This window comes from Cheilinus undulatus, linkage group 8 (assembly GCF_018320785.1).
Source record: "Cheilinus undulatus linkage group 8, ASM1832078v1, whole genome shotgun sequence".
NCBI lineage: Eukaryota > Metazoa > Chordata > Actinopteri > Labriformes > Labridae > Cheilinus > Cheilinus undulatus.
This window is the reverse complement of record NC_054872.1, coordinates 8510804-8531945: the sequence shown is the minus strand read 5'-3', so window position 1 is coordinate 8531945 and position 21142 is coordinate 8510804. Positions and strand designations below refer to the sequence as shown.

Below are 21142 nucleotides of genomic sequence, written 5' to 3'. Positions count from 1 at the left end.
ATCTCTTTTGTGTTAATAAAGCCACAGAACTACAGTAAATGTCCCAGTGTGGATCAGTTAATCTATGGATCTTCGTTACATCCTCGGTTTTGGGATGTGGCTCTCGAGAAAGGCTCTTGGGTAGAAAAAGGTTGAGTTCCACTGGTACAGACTGTCTTCAGACACAGATAAACTAGTTTTATTTGGAAAGCATGAACAGCCTGAAAGAAGAAAGAGAGGAGTTATAAACTATATTTTTAGAAATTCTATACCACATTTATATTTAACTAAATGCATTAATGGATGTTTTCCAACATCTTTTCCATGACCTCACCAGCATAGACCTTTAAATACCAACTTATAAACTCACTAGGGCTGTTATTAGAAAAAAGGAAGACCTCCTCAAGGCTCAGGAAAGGACAGTCTTCCAATGAAAAGGGAGTGAGCCAGATTATAAGTCCTGATAAATGCACTACAACTAATAACTAATTAATTAATTGATTAAGCATTTTAAGGTGTGGAAAAAAGAATTTGGTGCATGCTTTATGCCAAGCATTATCTGCAACCCTTGTGGCTAAGCCCCCCTGTCTTTCAGTCCTAGTGACGGCCCTGGCTCTCAGCCATTCTTGGCAGTTTTTTGCTCTCTGTTTTGGCTCATTATCCTGTTGGATTATGACCTGTGGCTGAGACCAAACTTGCCTCGCTTTGGAATGCCTTAATAATATTGAGATTTTATTGTATCCTGCACAAATTCAACATACCCTGTGCCAGATGCAGCAAAGCAGCCCCAGAACATAACCAAGCCTCCTCCATGTTTCACAGTAGGTGCAGTCTTCTTTTCTTTGTTGCTTAAGTTTCGCGTCTGTGAACATAGAGCTGATGTGACTTACGAAAAGGTTCAAGTTTTGTCTCATATATCCAAAGGACATTCTCCCAGAGGCCATGTGGCTTGTTGATATGCATTTTGGCTAATTCTGGTCTTGCATTTCAGGATTTGCTTTCAACAGTGGAGTCTTCCTCTGTTGTCTTCCATTCAGTCCACTTTGGCTCAAACAGCGACGGATGGGAGGTTCTAACACTGATGTACCTTGACCTTGAAGTTCACCTCTGATCTCTTTGGAAGTTGTTCTGGGCTCTGCAGTTACCATCCATATTATCTGTCTCTTCAATTTCTCATCAGTTTTCCTCTTGTGGCCACATCCACGGAGCTTGGCTACAGTCCCATGGACTTTCTGAATATTATGGTCAACTGTAGTCACAGGAACATCAAGCTACTAGGAGATGGTCTTGTAGCCTTTACCTTTTGCATGCTTGTGTATAATTTTCTTTCCAATCTCCTGGTTCCAAAACTTTGTCCTTCTAGGATGATGGAGGCTTTGGCTCATTTTGACCTTCAGTGCTGCAGAAATTTTCCTGTACCCCTCTCCAGATCTGAGCCAATCCTGTCTTGGAGGTCTACAGATAATTTCTTTGACTTCATGGCTTGGTTAGGTTCGGACTCCAATCAAGTTGTAGAAACATCTGAAGGATGATCACTGGAAACTGACTCCACCTGAGCTCGATTTTGAATGGCATAGCTTATTCCATTTCGGAATAAGGTTGCAACATAAAATGTGGAAAAAGTGAAGCACTGTGTATACTTTCCAGATGCACCGTAGTTTTCCACTGGCAATGTAAATGTTAAATCTGTCCATGTCTGCACTTTTTGCTTAGTCTCTGTTTCAAACCAACAATAAACGCAACAAAACAACATTTAGACGTGCTGTTCTGCTGACTCCACAGAATCAAGACCCAATACAAAACATTCAGACCATTATTTTGTTTACATTGTGCATTTAATGGCTATAAAATTGCTTACTTGGCAGTGTTATTGAATGTCACAAAATTGTCATTGACTGTGTATTGCATGCAGGTGAAAAACACACGCCTCGTCTCCCCATCACTGCCCTTCAGCCTCTGGTAAAGGCAGCAGAGCCCTAGAGGAGAGTCTGTGGGGAAGAGCTTGTTGCTGAGTCTGAATGGGCTCAACATCACAGTGCTCTATGAGGGAGGAGGGAGGCAACAGGTGACCATACCTGGTCCCTTCTCTGGGAGTATCCAGAGGTGGAAAGAAATACCTGAAGCAACAAAAAAATGGAAGGAGACAAAGACAACAAATACATGGACGGGGTGGAGACAATGACGACAGGAAACGGAAGGAAACACAAAAAAGGGAAATAGAAATGAGAGATTAAAATTAAGAACGGCCGTATACATGCTACAGAAACAAAGAGAGGGGAATTAAAGTGGGTGAAAAAGAAAAATGAAAGGCAAAAATATGGTGGAATAAAAAGGGTGGAAATGGACAGAAAGAACTGCACAACAAACCCCTAGACCTTAACCAATACATGAGCATCCAAAAGATTAAAAGATCTTTTTTCAGTTTTCAATTCAAAAAGTGAAACTTTCATCTATTCTACAATTATTACACATAAAATCAAATATTTCAGGCTTTTTTGTTCTAATATTATACTTCATAAAACAAAAAACAATAAAATAAAATAAATGACAACTTTTGAAGCATTAACCCATTTAGACTGGATGAGATGCTAATGTGCTTCTACTTTTATGACCTGATGTAATGTCGGCGCACTCTGGATGATCTTAATGTGTTTAAAATATGTCACCAACTAACTGCGACATGATTTGCATTAGGCACACTGGAAGGTGTATGGGTAAACTAAGCGAGGAAGCAAACAGAGGCTGAACACAGCTGAATTTTAGTCAACGAGAACAACAGTGGACACAACTTAGATTAGATCTGCTAGTCAAGGCCTGTCCAGGGCTCTGGATAAGAGAACTGTTACGAGAGGAGGATGTTTGTGGTTCTGAAAAAACAACAAGCTTTATATAACAAGCTCAATTTTTCACACTTTAATCCAGGAATTTAAGACTTCAATGGTAATTCTTCCTTTGTGTTTCTTTCTGATACCAAGGCTGAGAAATAAAGGTTTTGGTAAATTTTAAAATGCTGTGCAGCTTTTCAGAAAATCAGCAGGTTTTGGATGTTGCTTTAAAATAGAGATTTTCAAGGCAGCTTTAGGTCTAAATGGGTTAAAACAAGGTGTTTACATCTTTATCTGTGGACTAGAGCAGGGGTGTCCAAACTTATATTAATGAGGGACACATACAGAAATACAAAACAGCGGTGGGGCCGCTTTCCTATACCTTATATTGAGGTTATTACATTTAGTAAAACCAATCGTATGTAGGGGGAGATATGCTTGGTGACTGAACATGCTGTTTACCCCATTTTGCCTCGTTTCACCAAGTTTTACCACTTTTTAATCCTGTTTCACCATTTTTTACCTACTTTTGCAGCTTTTCAACCACTTTTCCCCACTTTTAAAGCATTTTTGCCATATTAATTCAACTTTTTAGCTAATTTTCACCCCTCTTTGCTTGTGTTTTCAATTCTACTTTTAGCCCATTTAAGCCACCCTTTTGTCCCTGTATTATGTTGATTTTGAAGGCTATATACAACAGCATGAATAGAAAAAAATGTTGCGGTGTGGTTATTATCCATGGCCCCAGAAAGCTCTCCCCTTTATCCCTCCTTATGGGTTGCCTTCGCTGAAATTAAGAAGTGCAATACAGTCAGGCACAAGCTTTCTTTTCTAATGTGGGCCATAGTTATTTTAGCATTTGCCACAGGCCAATTAAAAACAGGCTGCAGGGCACATTTGGCCCCCAGGCCATAGTTTGGACACCCCTGGATTAGAGTCTACATTTGCCCCTTTAAGATAGACTGTCAGGAAGGATTTTATGTTTCATCAGGAGCCAAAACCAAATAAACCAAAGAATGATTCTTTATCATACATTTTCCCTTCACTGCCATAGGAGGTTTTGCTTACAATCTTTGACTCCACCTCCAGATGTCACTTTATCTTACACACTGCTCCTTTACCTGGTTACACTACATATACTATAGTTTTCAGATGACACACATTTTTGAATGCACACTGACACCCAGGAATAAGTAGCTGATGCAGAGGACACATTAGTAATATGCAGGATGCTGCTGGTGTATCTTTGGAGAGGTCAGCTGCCGCAGGGGAGGGGCAAAGGGAGCTCTCTTGGCAATCCTGCATGCAATAAGCAGTACAACATCACATCACTGCAATAAATCCAATCATTTATGTTATTATTGAGGACTTCAGTTACTCATTTAACAAAATGGACAGCACAGATGAATTTGGTTATGGAGGTATGAAACTGTCATAGTCACAAAGATATTGTGTTATTCGTGTTAGAGGTGATTCATGAATAACAAGGAAGGTAAATTCAGTGGTAATGCCATTAAAGGGCGTTAAATTTTAACACAGTACACCAACTGTGACAAAAACAGTCCCCTATTTAGTTTGCAGCAGAGCAAACTAAACATTATTTTACAAATGAATGTTTTATCAGTTATCAGTGACGGTATCTGCAGCTGTCAAACAATTAAAATCTTTAATTTCAGAGTGCCTGCTGCTAATCACAATTAAGTGCATCCTTCTCATTGTATTTTAAAATTTCACTATTTTGCATTTTAAACACTTTTGTGCTTTTTAGATTTTTCCAGTCTTACACTAAGGGCAACTGACTTCCTGTTTTGATACAGATCTGCTTTTATAGGTAGGTTGAGGATGATGACATCAGCCAAACCACAGAAAAAGGACCATGTTTATAGCAAGCCGTTTTAACATTTAAAAGCTAAGTTTGACTATCTGGAATTAAGATTGTAGATATCAACAACGTCTTTCTGACTAGTCGTAATTACATTTTGAATAGTCGGAATTTTAATTCAAGATATCTGTAATTCAATTTTGACTAGGCGAAAATGAATTACAGATATCTGCAATGACGTCACCAAAAACATCATTCAACTCATCACACATCTACCTTTAATTCAATTTCGCCTAGGTAGAATGAGAAATAAAGATATCTCAAATGTCATTAATGACGTTGCTCTATTCTAGATATCCGGAAATACGTAATTTCTCCTCCCCGCCATAATCGAACAAGAAGTGGGTTCATTCCCTTATTTTCATAAATGGAGGATGCACGGGCTGCAGCATTAAAAAGACCATTAAAAACTCCATCGACCCCCAGCTCCTCAGACGTGGTGCTAATCAACAGTCAAAAGTTCACACAGGTAGGCCTACAACGTGACATGTATGGCGAGCGGATTTCCATAGATCCAATAATTTGAACAACCCGCTCCGCTCACCGCCTAAAGTAGGAGGCGGGCCGAATTTGTCGTAATTACAGATATCTGCAACATCGTTTTGCCTAGTCAAAACTTAATTTAAGATATCCGAAGATAAGATATCTTTTTTTCATCACAATGAATCTCTGTGTTTTGATCTTCAAAAATATTTTAAAAATTTAATTTTTTTCCATTTCAAACACAAATCTAAATTCATTCTGACATTGTAAAACAATTCTTTACAGAGTCGTCATCTGGTAATCAAATTGATTTAAAGAGATGTACAATCTTGACTTTTGAGTTTATCATTTAAATGTGTGCTGTGCTGCTTCACCAGTGTGATCTGAAACCATGATTTACAGATGGGAGACATCTGAAAAGTGTTGCTGAAAAACTCAATTCAACACTATACCATGCTTCACGATTGATCGGATTGCAATCTCAATGCCATGCCGTGCAATCAGGTAACTGCATAAGAAGCTGCAATTATTTTTGCGTTAAGTAGGACTGGAATAGTTTACAAAATACTTGCAGAAAAGCCTTTAAGTTTGTAATAGTGCTACTATCGCAATTTTAAGAAGTTCCTTTTCTTAAAAAAACAAACATTTAAAAAAAAAATATTACCTCGGAAGAAGTACTGCGAAAACTTGTATTTTGATGCTACTTAATATTTGTATAATTTGAGTTGAGAAATACATGCTTCATAACTGTCATTGTTCTGTTTTTTTTCCTTGATAACCAAGCAAGTAGTCTACTTAGTAGACTCAAGATACCATGTATGTTTTAAATCACAACTCGCTATATTGTCCAGTTAAGAATAATTGCAACTGCACATTTTTACCAAATTGCACAGCACTTTTCATAGTAGCTGCAACAGCATTTACATGTTTCAGTACTTCCAGTTTAGTTGCTTTCCCTCAGTGACCCTGTTAAAATGAATCATTTAGCCAAAGGAACTTTTAAAGAAAAACTGTTCTTTGTTATGCTTTTTTCTTATTATTTCTACTTCACTTCCTGTTTTGAAAACCCGTTTTTGTTATGAAAGAAAAAAGATTATGGTGCACTGAACCTTGACATAAGCTTAACCATGGGGCAAAAATATTCTGCTACAGATAGAGAAATAAACAAAAAAAGCTAAAGGGACCAGTAAAAAAGGGTTTTGTTATCACATGGTACAAAATACTTTTGACTTGTCCGCTGAGCTGTCTCCAAGTTAAGTGAGAAATTCAAAAGGTGCAGTAGTGTCCTTATTTTCCATCACTGAAAGCAGGAGAGCGTTATGTTGTATCCTGCTGCTGCCATGCATGGTAGATTAACTATGGAGCAGAACATGATGGCACATCAATGATGGGATTAGGGCTGAAAGATTTGGGAAAATGATCCAGTTACATTTTTGTCCCCAATATTGCGATTGCAATTTAAAATGCGATTATTACTTAAGTTCCTCATCTTGTGTATTTTCCAATAAACACAAGCAACAAATCATTATATATTATAACCAACATAATATTAGATAACACTAGGGCTGAAAATGTTTGAAAAATATCTATAATTTTGACTCATATTGCAAATTGGATATGAATTATTGTATTGAAGGGAAAGTTATTTTATATCATCTTCATATTTAATCAATCACAATGTACAAAAATAAAGAAAGTAGGATGTTTTGTAGACTATTTTTAAAAAATGGGTCTTGAATGATTCCATGATTTGTCATGCATAACATCTTTGCTGCAAAAAAAGTTTTAAACTGATATTTTGACTCAAATTTTAAGTTAAAGAAATATTGCAATCTGTGCAAATTGAAAATTGCAGCAGATTAATTGCCCAGTCTTAGATGGGATATTAAAAAATTGGATGCATTAATTTTGGGTGTTATCGTTGTAGCAGTCAAAACAAGTCAAAGATGAAGATGAGGGTAGTAAAATTTGAAAACTGCCTCCATGTTTACTAAGTTTAGCCACTGACAGGTGCCTGTGATGACATATAGTAAAGTTTGATGATGAAAGTCCCTGAGCATACCTAATGGAGACAGGATGATTAATGGACTTGAGCTTGGATAGAGCTATTCTAGTCATCTGACTACTCAAAGCGCTTATTACACCTACCCATACACACCCTAACAATCCACATTTACACACTGATTGCGGAGGTTTCTATGGAGGCTTGGCCATCAGTATTAGCTAATCCCATTCATACGCACCATTACACATTTATACACCACTGACGAAGCAGTGGGAGCAAATTGGGGTTAAACTGGTGTCTTTCCCAAGGCAAGTCTTAATTTAAAGCCATAACTGCGACACACTGGATTAATAAAAACACTTTAGTTCTTCAGAAACATTCCTGATGTTATCACAGAGTGTTAATGTGGTTCAGTCAAGCTGTGCTTCAGCTCCGCAAAGAGTTTGGCAAGAGTTGCTCGAGGTTTACAGAAAAATTAGAAGGGAATAAATAATGTTTTTGGGCTTTGATTTAATTGCTTGTCTGCAATGTCCAGATGCAGAAAACTGAAACTGCTCAATTGTGTCATTATTAGAAAAAAAAGTCACATATCAGTTTATATAAACAAGTTTATTTGACTCTTTATGCCATGAAAATGGTTAGCCCTAAAGTGGGAACAAGAAACCACCCTTATAACATGCAGAAGTACAAATCAAGAAAAAAAATCACACAAAAATCCAACTTCACAGGCTTTATGCCAACAACCCGGATGCTGGAAGCCAAGGTCTTTGCATAAGTGCAACATTTGGTCAGTGCGGGCCCGGAGAGTTTGTAAGTGAGCAGCCGTAGTCCCAGTCAGTGTGAGGGATTGTAAGTTGTCAGTTCTGACTGGTTCAGTCAGGCTGGGTGAGTGGCATCACAAGAACCACACCACCTACCTTCCGGCAGCCATCCCGTTCAAGGCATTCTGGGAGGTCTGAACTGAGGAGCCCACCACAGTGCTCATAGCTGTGGGCTGGCCAGAGGAGCCGGTGAGTGGGCTGCCGTCCCCTTTCAGGATGCCTGTACATTTCCAGTTGTCCATGTAGTTTGCTGAAAAGAGAAAAAAAGATATAACAATCAAAGCTCACATCAATACTGAATTTGATTTAATAAAAATATAAATGTAAAAGTGAATTTCTTTCTTTTGTGTTTGTCATTCTTACTCCAAAGTCTGTTAAGCAGAGCAGAACATTTCTTATTCTGCCAATAAATACTACTGACACACTCTGAAACAGAATAAAGATGTGTTCAAGGTGCAGAAAATTGTTACCTGACCTCCCAGGGATGCTAGGACAAGAGCCCAACTACCACAAGTCTAATCCAGTCAGCTTCAAAAGTATCAAGCAATCAAGAATTTTGTCATATCTTAGGAGGTTTTAAATAACCTTACATTTCTCCTGTTTGTTTCTTGTTGCTTCTGTCCTGTGACCTGCATTTTAAAATGGATATTGCAAACTCACTGACTGCAAAGCAAATCTACCTACGGGTACAAATAAAGTTACCTGAACCTGACTTAGGCCGGCCAAACACTAGACGATTTTTTAATCTGAAACGATTTTAAAACCGTGAGAAACCACAGACTTCAGGACAATTTCCAAAAATTTTTTATCTTTAATCCTCTGAACACACACTAGACGACTCAGCCAGATTGTCAGATCACTGCAGACCACACACCTGCCGACCTGCCTATGACCTTTCGTGACCACATGACTTCAGAAAAAAACCCACGGATGTCTGTCAATACCATCTTGCTGTCTCTCCACAACAGGCTGTCCTGGCAAGCGTTACAGGTGCAGCAACGATCATAAAACAAGGGAGAGACTCAGGAAATCCTTGCTGGAATTAAGGTAACGTTGTGTTTATGGTTGTGAGTAGTGAAAGTACATATGATTCGTCTGATGACGCTACCCGGTGTGTTTGCTCTCATTGGTTGTTGTGGGTACTCTGTCAGCGGCACTACAACCTAGAATCATAAACATCAAACATGTTTGATATTTACGATTCCGGTTTTGGGAGGCTACAATGCGATTTGAAGCAGTAAATTAATCGTGTTGACACCACACACGACGACTACTCAGACAAAGAAACATTTGCGACGAGGCTCCAGTTGGTATACGCCCCCACGATCGTTGGGGGAGTCAAATCTTGCACCAAATCGGGCTTAAAATCCTGTAGTGTGTGGCTGGCCTTAGATGAAGACACAAACAGCTCATATATTACATAAATCTTACTCCTTCTAACAGCACGTAAACCAGAGGTCGTGTTAACAGAAAATTCTCCATCACTAACAGATTTTTTTGAAGGATGACACATTTTTAAAGGCTGTCATTTTGACCGACTGGAATGAGGATGAGTCTGCTAAAGCACACTCAAAGACAGACGGAAAGACCTTTTCCATTTTGCACACGTGGACTATCAGAGAGGTAATTAAATCTATTTAAAAAAAAATCTAACAGCCTGTGGGCTTTGTCACTGACCATAGACTTGTGGAAGCACGTCGGTCTCTGTGCTGACAGCCCACTGTGAGGCTGCCGGCGGATCCTGAGCGTGTCACAGAGAGATGCAGGGCAGCATGTTTCAAACTTTGTGCAGGGTGTTAATGTTGCACGAACTGTAGACATGGTCTCATAAACAGGGGTTCTAATTTTAGATCAAAGAAATATTTTTCTCATTCCTACACATCTGTATGCTGCCGCTGCAAAGAATCATCTGCTGAGCAATTATGCAGCAATTTCTAGGAAATTGTTTTCTCTTCTATTCCCCTTTAAACAAGAGTGACAGCCTCCTGCAGATTAAAAATAATGATGAGAAGAACTGGTGAACTCTCTGCAGTATTTCTGAGATCCCACAGGAAACTTTAGCTTTATTAATCATGCTAAAACTAAATAAAGTCTATTATATTAGGTTTTTAGTACCATTATAAGATAGGAGTTCATTAATGATGATTCACCTAAATAAAGAGGGGAATTACTCTCACATGGGACCAGGTAGGTTTGGAATGGACGCTTTTTTACTCAATAAATAAAATCCAAATTTAAAAACTGCATTTTGTATTTGTTCAGTTTATCTTTGGTTAATATCTTTTACAAATATGCAAAAAATAAGAAATCAGGAAGGGGACAGATACATTTTCACAGCATTATACCTCATCTTTGTTTATTCAAAATCAGAGATGTGAGCACTTTTAAATAGCCTACTCTATGTTTTGCTGTAATTTTATGTAACTATGATGTAAAATTTTACTATTTTGTCTTTTAACTTTGCTCTTTTAATCAATTGTAACTGTCTTTACACAATTTTTATGTAAATCTTTACTTTTACCTTCTTTCATTTTCATTTTCTAAAAGCCTAACTAGGGACAGGAGATGGAAACTAGCAATAGCTATAATCTCTAGATGTGAAACATCAGTTGCTTTTAGCTTGTTTGTAACAGGCTGAAATTTTACTATGTAATTTGCATTGTCCCTATCAAATACACTTTATAAATAAATAAATAAATAAATAAATAAATTTAACTTGTCCACCATGTTGGAAGTGTGACACAGACAGATCGCAACCAATAGGTCACCTTAAATCTGGTGAGAATCGCTGTTTACCTAGTAGTGAAAAATATTTTAAACCAAAATGGCCTGCTGTATGGCTATCACTATAATGAAAGAAAACAGTTATGTAGTCATTATCAGTACCCAAAAAGTAACTACCTTTCCAGAGGCGCACACAACCATCATCTCCAGAAGAGGCCAGAAGGGTGCTGGTGATGTTCCAGCTCACACGCCACACCTGAGAGTTGTGGTTGTCAAACTGAGCCACAATCTGCACCTCGAACTTAGTGGGCCCCGTTGATGTGCTCTCCTTCCTGTCAGGATCCAAGATTCAGCGTTAACTCATTCAGTGGTGAATCGCTCATTTTTATCATATACTCTACATCTGAGAACATCTGTAAAAAATACTTGTAGTAATTCTAAAGCAGCATAGGAGAAATCTAAATCATACTACTTCTGTAGGTCTCAACTTTGACAATACAGGGGAAAAAATCATATCACCTCATAGGAACAAGCTTAAAGATTCGGACATCTTTAGTTGCGATAGCGAGCACATGGAACGATCTTCCCAGGTTCGGAGCAAACGCAATGTCATGGACAGCATCAGTGACAGTCATCAGTGTCTCTGCTTTAGCATACTTCCTGTAAAAAGAGAAACATTTCTATAGGTTTACAAAAATAACAGGGATTTTTGTCAAAGTTCAAAAATAATGATTCACAAAGGTTTACCCACCTTGTGTTTTCATTATACTCATAGATCTGAACTTTCCCACCATACGTGACGTTACTGTCATCACTCCCCACAGCAAACATTGGAGGATGGGCACGAGAGCTGGGTGGTAGGAAAAAACACACAAAATTACACTTATAAGTTATCAATAAACACTGTAATATCTAAAATTTTCCTATTAATTCTGCTGTATGTCGTATGAAAACAACAAAAGCATCCAGTTAAGTTAAACTGAAAAGGCACTGAAAAGGTCATAGGTCATAACTTTGTGTATTGATGTGTTAAACGGGTGTACTAAATATTTATGGATTTGAATACTTTGTGAATACTTTTACAGGTCTGAAAACTTTCTGGATGACACTAGCAGAACTCAGCACACAGCAATATATACACTAGACTGTTAAGAGAGGGGTGATGAACATCTGATGGAAACAAAATGGCAATCAAACTAATTTTTAAAAAGTTATAGTATCCATAAGAATTCATATTAAAAAAAAATGAAGCCCTTGTAGTAAGCTGATTTGTGTTGAAAAAGAAAAATAAAGCTTAAATGATTGATGAAAAATCAAGGAAAATAGTAATTCACTTAGAAAAGCTATTAAGATAAAACTCCTGCTTGATAATATATTAAAATCAAATAAATGCAGTCTGTTGACTTTACAAATAGCAACTTTTCCAGTTTTGGAGCCTAAACAGAAACATCAAATAAGTTTAAATTTTCTGTCAGAAAAAAAATCATATACAGGCTGTTAGACAACATACCATTTTAAATGGTTTTGATATACTTCAGGCAAATATCTACAGTAATTATAAAGTTAAACTACACAAAAGAAAATGTTTTTTTTTTTAAATGTAATAAGGACAACTGTGCTATCTTCAAGGTCTTTAATATATATTTGGTATGAGACCAAGGCTTTTATCAATATCAGCGAGATGTACATGTTCATGTAATCTAAACGGCTGCTATAAGCTTTTTAGGCACTAGATGTCCCTGTTTGCACATTTTGAAACAACAGAGCATTCAATCCTTTTTAGACAAAGAAAACCCCAAGGCTTTGTAAAGTTTCATCTGCTGGTCACAAGATTATTCTTATGCAAAGTTTTCCTTACAGATTGTTGGAAAATCAGAAAACAAATCAACACATTCATTGAAAAATTTTAATTTCTATTAGAACTACCACAACAATTACTTTTCATCACTGATTGGTTACTAAATTACCTAGAGGGACCCAACTGCAGTCAAGATGGCCGACATGGGTGTCGCTATACATCCAATCCATGCCGGAAGTCCCAAGCGGAAGTTTCTTCTTCGTTTGGACTCAGCTGCCAGTGTTTGTCAGTCTTTTTCGAGCCTAAGCCTAACCCTTGGTGCTGGATCTCTCATATATCACCTTCCCCACTGCCTTACCCTGAACCTAACCACTCGGGTTTTAATGCCTAAGCCTAACCTTAGACGTACAGACTTCTGGTTGAGACTTCCAGTATGGATTGGATGTATGTCGGCCATCTTGTCTGCATCAAGGTACTCTTGAAATTACCTGCATGGAGGATAAGGCTGGGCAATTAATCGCACATTAGATTAAATCGCAATACTGCCTGCTGTCACTGGAAAATTGCAAAAGTTGCAATATCTTTAATTCCCAAAATGTATCAAAATACCATTTTTTTTGCAGCAGATATCTTATACACATTATGCAAACATTCAAATATTTCTTTATAATAAAAAATCCTACTTTATTTTTGTATGTTTTTCTTATTTAAAATGACATCAAATTATTATCCCTTTAATATAGCAAATGATATCAAATTCGCAAAATGAGCCAAACAAATGCAATTAGATATTTGTTTTAAACTGTTTTGCATAAGTATATTCTATCTAATACTGTGTAGATTATAACTTAGAATGATATATTGCTTGTATTTATTGAAAAATATATAAGATGAGAAACCTAAAAATAATCACATTTCAAATTGCAATTGCAATATTGAGGAAAAAATCTCAATTTGATTATTTTCCCAAATCATTTAGCCCTAATGGAGGATGCCCAAAGCACACAAATATTTAGTTCATATAGCTGATGTATGAATAAAGAAAGCTGAATTCAATTTGAGATTCTTTTAACAAATCAGTTCTTTCAAATTAGAAAAAAAAAAGTTCAAATTATGTTGCTACATCACACAATGCAAGATGAGATGTTCAAGCTCACAGTTTCAAAGAACTGAAAATGTTCTGCACATATTAGACATCCCTGTTTTTAAAACAAACCCACTGTCCTACCTGGAGGGGTTCCAAGAAATGCAGCTGCAGCTTAGCTTGCAGGAGATCTCGTGCTGCAAGGACCACTGACTCAGATTCATCACGTCAGGAGCCTCGTAGATCCTCACCACTCCGTCTGCCGAGCAGGTGGTCAGCATAAGACCCATGTGTTTAGGGGCAAACTTCACATCGGTGACAGAAGTTCTACTGTCCACCAGGGTTGTTCTCTTTATCTAAAACAGACAAGCATTAAGAACTTGAGTCAGACAGAAGTGTACAACAAACTGACCACAAACAGTGACCAGCATGATTCAAAAGAGAATCTACAGCAGCATTTGATAAACCAAATCCTACTCAAACTGGGGTAGTGTTTCATGGGGAGATCTGATAATATGTAACATTTATGAAGTCATTTGAATTTTGAACCCCTTGAAAATCAGCCATGTGTGTAATTTGTGGTAAATCCAGGGTAAAAACATCCTATATATCAGCAATTACAGAGATGCTCTGATAACAGTGACCCAGTAATGTGATTCTTGATAGCTTTTCTGCCACTTTTTTCCATTTCCACTTTAGTGAGGGCTACACTGATATTGTAAACAAAGGTTTTCACAGTACTTTAGGTGCAAATTCAGCTGGCTGATTTCGCACAAAGTATGAAGACCCATTTACAAGAAGAGCATATTGAAATCCATCAGAAGACAGACAGGTGATTAGGAACTTTCAAGAAGCTCAAATCATGAAGTGCTCACTGAGGAGATGTCCGCTGCTATACGTTAGGTACAACAATGAAGTGGTGCAAATGTCTCGCAAGGCTTCAACAGTTTTAATCAGAAAATGTAAAAAAATGAATTAATTACAGATTTTGCTTATAAGGTGTGAATGTGGCACATGAAACACTGACACTGGGGGTGCTTTTAAAATGCTGGAGATCTCAAATTAATACTAACCATGCAAATAGAGCTTCATCAAGTTAGTGGGTATGATTGGTCTAAATGCTCCAATAGTGCCTGTGAGGTGTAGTTTGCTCTCTTAAGGATGCTTTAGTTCACCTACCCAGTGGCTCAGTCCTCTCTGCTTGTCATTGGATTCCCCTACGATCTCTTCCCAAACAGCAGCTGTTCTGTCAAAGGAACAGGAGGCCAGGACCTGGCCAAATTCTGGATGAGCCCAGGTCACTCTCCACACCGATCCACTGTGTGTCTAAACAAAGGAAGGAGGCAATGTTGTCAATAAATCACAGCACAAATTCAAGGCAGTAATTCAATGCCACATACACTTAAACAAGCACACTGTTACTTTACCAGGAATGTATTTTTTAGAGTTTAACATCAAAATGCAGCAAGAGTTTACCTTCCAGCTGGCTGTGCAGTGCCACTCCCCATTCTCACTTTTGTCCCAAACCTGAAAATAGAAGACATAAGGTGATGCCAAGATAAACTGATATTAGGTATCATCTGTCAACTACCTTTAACACGAGACAGTCAATTAAATTCCTGACTTTGTCATAGCCAAATAATTCAGTTTCAATTTCAATGACAAATGTTGGCTTCAAACAACCATGAAAACAACATAATAATGATTGATGACTAATGAGCTACATGCTTAGTAAGCTTGTTTTTTATCCACAGGTTTTGCCACAAGAATAAAGCACCACAACCTCTAACAAACTTTGGGTATGCATGATACTGGATTTTTGCTGCTGTTCCGATGGTCCTATACTTACAAATTTATTTTAGCCAATGCAGATACTACTTTTTAGAAAGAGGGTGAACAAAGACTTCAACTGATATAGGGTTGGTTGCGCCTATAAATCCACAAACTACATCACACATACCGCCCATACTTACAGCAAATACATGATTATAAATATCAGTAAAAATATTCCTATCTGCAGATACACACTAGAAAAGCACTCAGAGAGCGCAGACCTCCGCCATTAGCCCGATCTCCCAATAGTGAAGAACCCTTCAAAAAAAATTCCTGGATCCGTCCCCATGTGCCCCCCACCACGGCATTCGCCGATGACTCCCTCCCTGGTGGGCTGGAAACACAGTGAGGCAAAGCACTGGCTTTGCTACGTGTGCCAACAGATGCACCCATGGTCTTTCCGGATGACTGGAAGTCATGGCAGAGGGTGAATATTCCTCTATTCCTCCCAGCATTGTGAGTATTCTCGCTCTATAAACTCCAAAACTTTGAATAGAAACACACCCAAAAACTCCCACTGGGATTGAAGTTACTCATGTCTGCCATCTCCTGGTTTAAAGTGGTAACAGTGCAGACCTCCACCATTTGCCCTATCTCCCAATAGTACAGAGTCCTTAAAAAGATTCCTGGATCCAGATGGTGATCCGAATCAGTCCCGAAATCTAATCAATTCTTCCTTATGCCATTTCTGACATTTTCTGAAAATTTCATCAAAATCTGTCCACAACTTTTTGAGTTATGTTGCTAACAAATGAACAAACAAACCCACCCGATCACATAACCTCCTTGGCGGAGGTAATAAACTTTTTAAGGTAATATCTGCAGATACTGGTGTCATTTCAATGATATTGTGCCTAATAATTAAGTATTAATTTAACAGTTTGTTTATCATAGTTAACTTTTTCCCCTTGTTTAATTCATTGCTTGTTATTTCAAGTAATTTGAATGTTAAAGTGTTAAAAATGTTGGCAGATTTTTATAGCAAAAATTCTTGTGATACAGCTGCTGAAAATCAATGTGTAATAGTGTTTTTAAGTCATGATGCCAATATCAATCCAAATAACAGTGAGTATGTTTTATAAACCACAATCAAGAAGCCCAAACATGAGTCATTTAAGACGTTATTGTTAATTTTTAACTAAATAAACATTGCAGCTGAATAAAAGAGAGAGGATAATAAATGTTTGTGATGCATTTTTAGTTTGGCATATTTTCACATTTATAAAACACAAAGAAAAATGAGTAAAAGTAAATCACAGCATAGAATTGCACTGACTGGCTTTATGATTAGATTTATTGTGCAGCACTTGGATTTACTAACCTTGTTCAAGACAAAACCGATGTGATCTCTCGAAGTAACTTCATCGATAGTCAAGATCCCTAAAAATCTTGATGTGACTTGAGTTATGTCTTCATTATCAGTATGCAATTATTTATTATTATTACTACTAATTCTGAGTTATAATTCTTTATCCCAGCAGAATCAAATGATTAGATTTTGAATGTATTAGTTTGAACCCAATAAGAATATGCAAGAAGGCCACTGCAACTTTCTTATGACTACTTCTCAGTGTTTACTCAGCTTGTATGCAGAGGAGGAAAGTTACTAATTCCATTACACTTTTTAGGATATTTTAAAATCAGTGATTTGCTGTGTTTCAAGTTTATTTTCATGCAAGTATTGTCCCTTCACTACATATTAAAAAAGCTTTAAACACAGAGTAAAAATTAAGCACAAATAAACAAACTGATGGGGTCCAAGTTTTCAGCCAACAACATGAAACTGGACTGCTGTTTGGCTTTGACAGCACGATGGCCAATACAAAGAATGAATGCACATTTAATCCTTTAACAGCTGTTAAATTTTACTTTGAGTCAAGTCAAACTTACAACAGCTAACCTGGTTAGAGATTCGTTTTCTCTTATCGTTATTAAGGAAATATTAAGCTATATTTCACCGTACAAGCTCCTTGGGTATTAAAAGTAAGGCACTCTGTACTTTGAGTAAACTTTGACTAACTTACTTTTTACTTAGCCAGATTTATAGATCCGTAATTACTTAAGGAAATACTAGTCAAAATAATGATACTTTTACTTGAGTATGAAAAGCCTGTACTTATTCCTCTGTTTGCAAGCTTCAGGGAATCATATCAAGCAAAATAACCAAATTCACTGATGGTCTGAATAAGCCAAAAGTTTTTATTATCATATAACAACAGATCAACAAAAACAGATGACGGAGTTTAGGAAAAACAAGTCAACTGTACTGATAATGTGGATGGGGCTAACAAGCTAGGCTTATTAGCCAACGCTAATATTAGCATATTGAAGCACTTTTCACGTTATCGTTACCTTTACGCTTTGGTCACTGGAGCACGTCGCCATCCTCCGACCGTGGAAATCATACGACACATCGTGAATAAGATCTTTGTGGTCCGCAGCGATACTCCGCGCTACAAACATGGTTAGCAGCAGCACTAGCTCAACCAGCTAGCTAGCTAGACTGTCATGTGTCCACTCCAGTGTTTCAGCAGGTCTGGATGCTTGGCGGGTCCGCGCAGGGTGCGAGCAGCAGGAAGCACCACTGGGGGGCGTAGTTGTACTTATCGTCTCTGGTACTGAAATGACAATGTCTACCTTTACAATAGACCAGTGTTACTCAACCCTGCTCAACCAAAGAGCCAAATTGTTGAAAAATACCTTTGCAAGAGCCGCAATCTAAGCGGTGAAAAGTGGCGATTTAAAAAGTTAAAGGTGGCAAAAGTAGGAAAAAAAGGGGCAAAAACTGGGAGAAAAGTGGCAATAAAGAGCAGAATGTGGAATAAATGGGTGGAAAGTGACTAAAACACAAGTTAAAAGTGGCAAAAATCTGAAAAATGGCGAAAAATCAGAAAAACAGGTGCGTAAATGGACAAAAAGCTGCATGTACTTTGAAAAGGCAGCTTAAAGGGTGAGAAGTGGCAAAAATAGGTGAAAAGGGGCAAACACTGGGTGGAAAGTAGCAAAAATGGGGAGAAAAAGAGGCAAAAAGGGCAGAAAGTGGCACAAATGGGTAAGAAGTGGCAAAAAAATTAGTTACAAGTGGTAAAAATGGTCCACAAGTGGCAAAAAATGTGACAAAAAGAAAGAGTGTTAAGTGACAAAAATGGGCAAAAATCAGCAAAAAGGTGGAAAAATGGGAATTAAGTGGAATTTAACTGCAAAAGGCAGCTTAAATGGGTGAGAAGTGGCCAAAATAGGCAAAAAGGGGTAGAAAATTTGCAAAAGCAGGAGAAAAGTGTTAAAAATGTGTGAAAAGTGACAAAAAGAAGTGGCAATAATGGGTGAGAAGTGGTCAAAAAATGAGTTACAGGTGGCAAAAGTGGTCCAAAAGTGGCAAAACCAAGGCAAAAAATAAGTGAAAAGTGAAAAAAAGAAAATGTGCAAAAATCAGCAACAAGGTGAGAAAATCGGCAAAACGCATCAAGAGTGGCAAAATTGGAAATAGGTGGAATTTAATTGCAAAAGGCAGTTTAAATGGGCAATAAGTGGCAAAAATTGCAAAAAAACAAAATAAAAGTGTCAAAAAGAAGTGTCAACGATTAGAATAATGTTTCAAATTAAGACATAAAAGAGCCACAAACCATCACAAAAGAGCCACAAGTTGAGTATCCCTGCAATAGACACTTTCATTAAATGATTTATATTTATAATTTTTACAGTTATTTTATAAATATACTCTATATTCTAGACCGATAAATAAAAATATTTTCAAGTCAAATGATTTTGGAAAAAAAAACTACATTTGTGAATTCAGAATTTACCTGTTTATGCAAAACAGACTCTACTTTATGATGCTCAGAAACGATTTTTCTTCGTAATTAATTGTTTATGGTTTCTGTCCTGAAACTTGCCAGAGAAAGCAAAAAGGTTCCTGAGATTCAATATCAACATGATAAGACACATTATAACTATGCAAATTAAACTCCACTCTTAAAAAGCATGGATGCATGCATGGATATTTGGTATATATTTTATATTATTATTTTAATATTTGTGGCTTAAACCAAAGTAAAATGTAACAGCAGATTTGGGAATAAATGTGAGCTCATTCTTCTGCTATGTACTTCTCAATGACATCTGTTGTGAAAGTAATTCTACCGGCCACTTTATGTTTCAAGCTTGGACATCCTCGTTTTTGCTTTCAGTGCTTATTTTTTACTCAGTACTTGATGCTTTTTAAAGTATGTTAAAGTACAATACTTCCCTGAAGATATACTTAAGTAAAAGTAGAAGGAGTGATATTAAAAAGCACTCACTACTCAATTACAGAAATTTGATTAAAGGTAATTATTATTACTTTCCACTGCAGTCAACTTACATTTTCAGTCATACTTTTAGTTAAAAAAAATAACTCTGTATGTGAAAATATAATTTACATGTGATCTTAACACCGTTACACAAAAGTTTCTGCCTTTTTGTGTTGCATAAACACACCAAACTTTAATTTATGATGCTCCAAAGCAACTTTCTTTGTAACTCACTATGCATGGATTATGCCCTAAAACTACCCAAGATTAGAATCATACAGGAGAGGTCCCTGGCATTCAGTACCCACGTGAATAAATGCAAATTTATAATAACTACATGTATACAAATAAACTTCACCCTCACAAATTCGCCACATGGATAAAATAAATAGTTTCAGAGGTGGAAAGAGCACAGGACTGCTTTACTCAAGTAAAAGTACAGTTATGCTGGTTGAAATGAAGTAAAAGTACTGGTCCATAAATCTACCCAAGTAGAAGTAAAAAGTATTAAATTTAAAATTCACTTTAAGTACTGCGTGAATACTAAGGCTTGGAAATTAAATCACAATATGTAGCAGTTTAATACATTTTATTTGCATCAACAGCGACGTTATGCTCTGACATCATACAAATTTCTGCGTGTCAAATTTTCAGAATAGCTTGCAGAAAATCCAGCTTTCCTTAATTTTGCATGCATTTTTCTTATAAAAATGAGAATTACATACAAATGATTATTCCCCTCAATACAGCAGTGCAGTCTGAATTTGTTTTATGTCAAAATAATTTCAATTAGACATTTAAAAAAATTCTTCAGCCTGGTCTACTGACTTTCATATTGATGGTTACACCACACTTGTTTGGTAGAGCTTTGTTATGTTGCCATGGTGATAGCTACAAGGCTGTGAGCTAAACAGCTCTGTCAATGTACTACTGTGATTGATAAAGATAAATTACAATATGTATTTCAGACTGATTAATCTAATTACATCCTAGCATATACCCGGCCTACAGGAAAGAATAGTTGTTTAGTCTCTTTAATATTGTGTTGGTTAGAATGTAGTATTATTTAAATGTTTGCTGAAAAATACACAAGATGACAGTGGATATAAACCTACCACAAAAAGTAAGAAAATTTGTGTTTGGTAGATTTTTTTTTTGTTGTAACAATGATTCATGGCAATAAATCTTGTACCACTGGAAAGCATTTTTATTTCTCTTTTAAATGGTACCACATTTGTAAGGAACATACTTTTGTGGGATCAGCAGCAGAGCTGAGTATGTGGGTTGCACCCATTAACATTTTGACAAATCTTCTCTGCCAATGCCAAACAGCTTACTTTGACTCTTGTTTGGTGGATTGAATAATTCAAGTCTGAAGAAAAAAGACATACTAGCAATTTAAGAGCTGATTCGTTTAAC

The 21142-nt window shown here is 37.0% G+C and overlaps 1 protein-coding gene across 1 annotated transcript; it reads right to left on the bottom strand.

Annotated features, from left to right (window-relative positions):
• Positions 1-1818: 1818 nt before the first annotated feature.
• Positions 1819-17997, bottom strand: seh1l (SEH1-like (S. cerevisiae)). Its single transcript, XM_041792546.1, has 9 exons — positions 17787-17997; positions 15078-15128; positions 14781-14927; positions 13746-13957; positions 11471-11569; positions 11239-11379; positions 10897-11051; positions 8092-8245; positions 1819-2096 (listed from the first exon to the last, which is right to left on the bottom strand). Exons 1-9 carry the CDS (start codon positions 17895-17897, stop codon positions 1919-1921), a joined length of 1248 nt encoding a protein of 415 aa, XP_041648480.1. The 5' UTR covers positions 17898-17997; the 3' UTR covers positions 1819-1918.
• Between the last annotated feature and the right edge of the window lie 3145 nt (positions 17998-21142).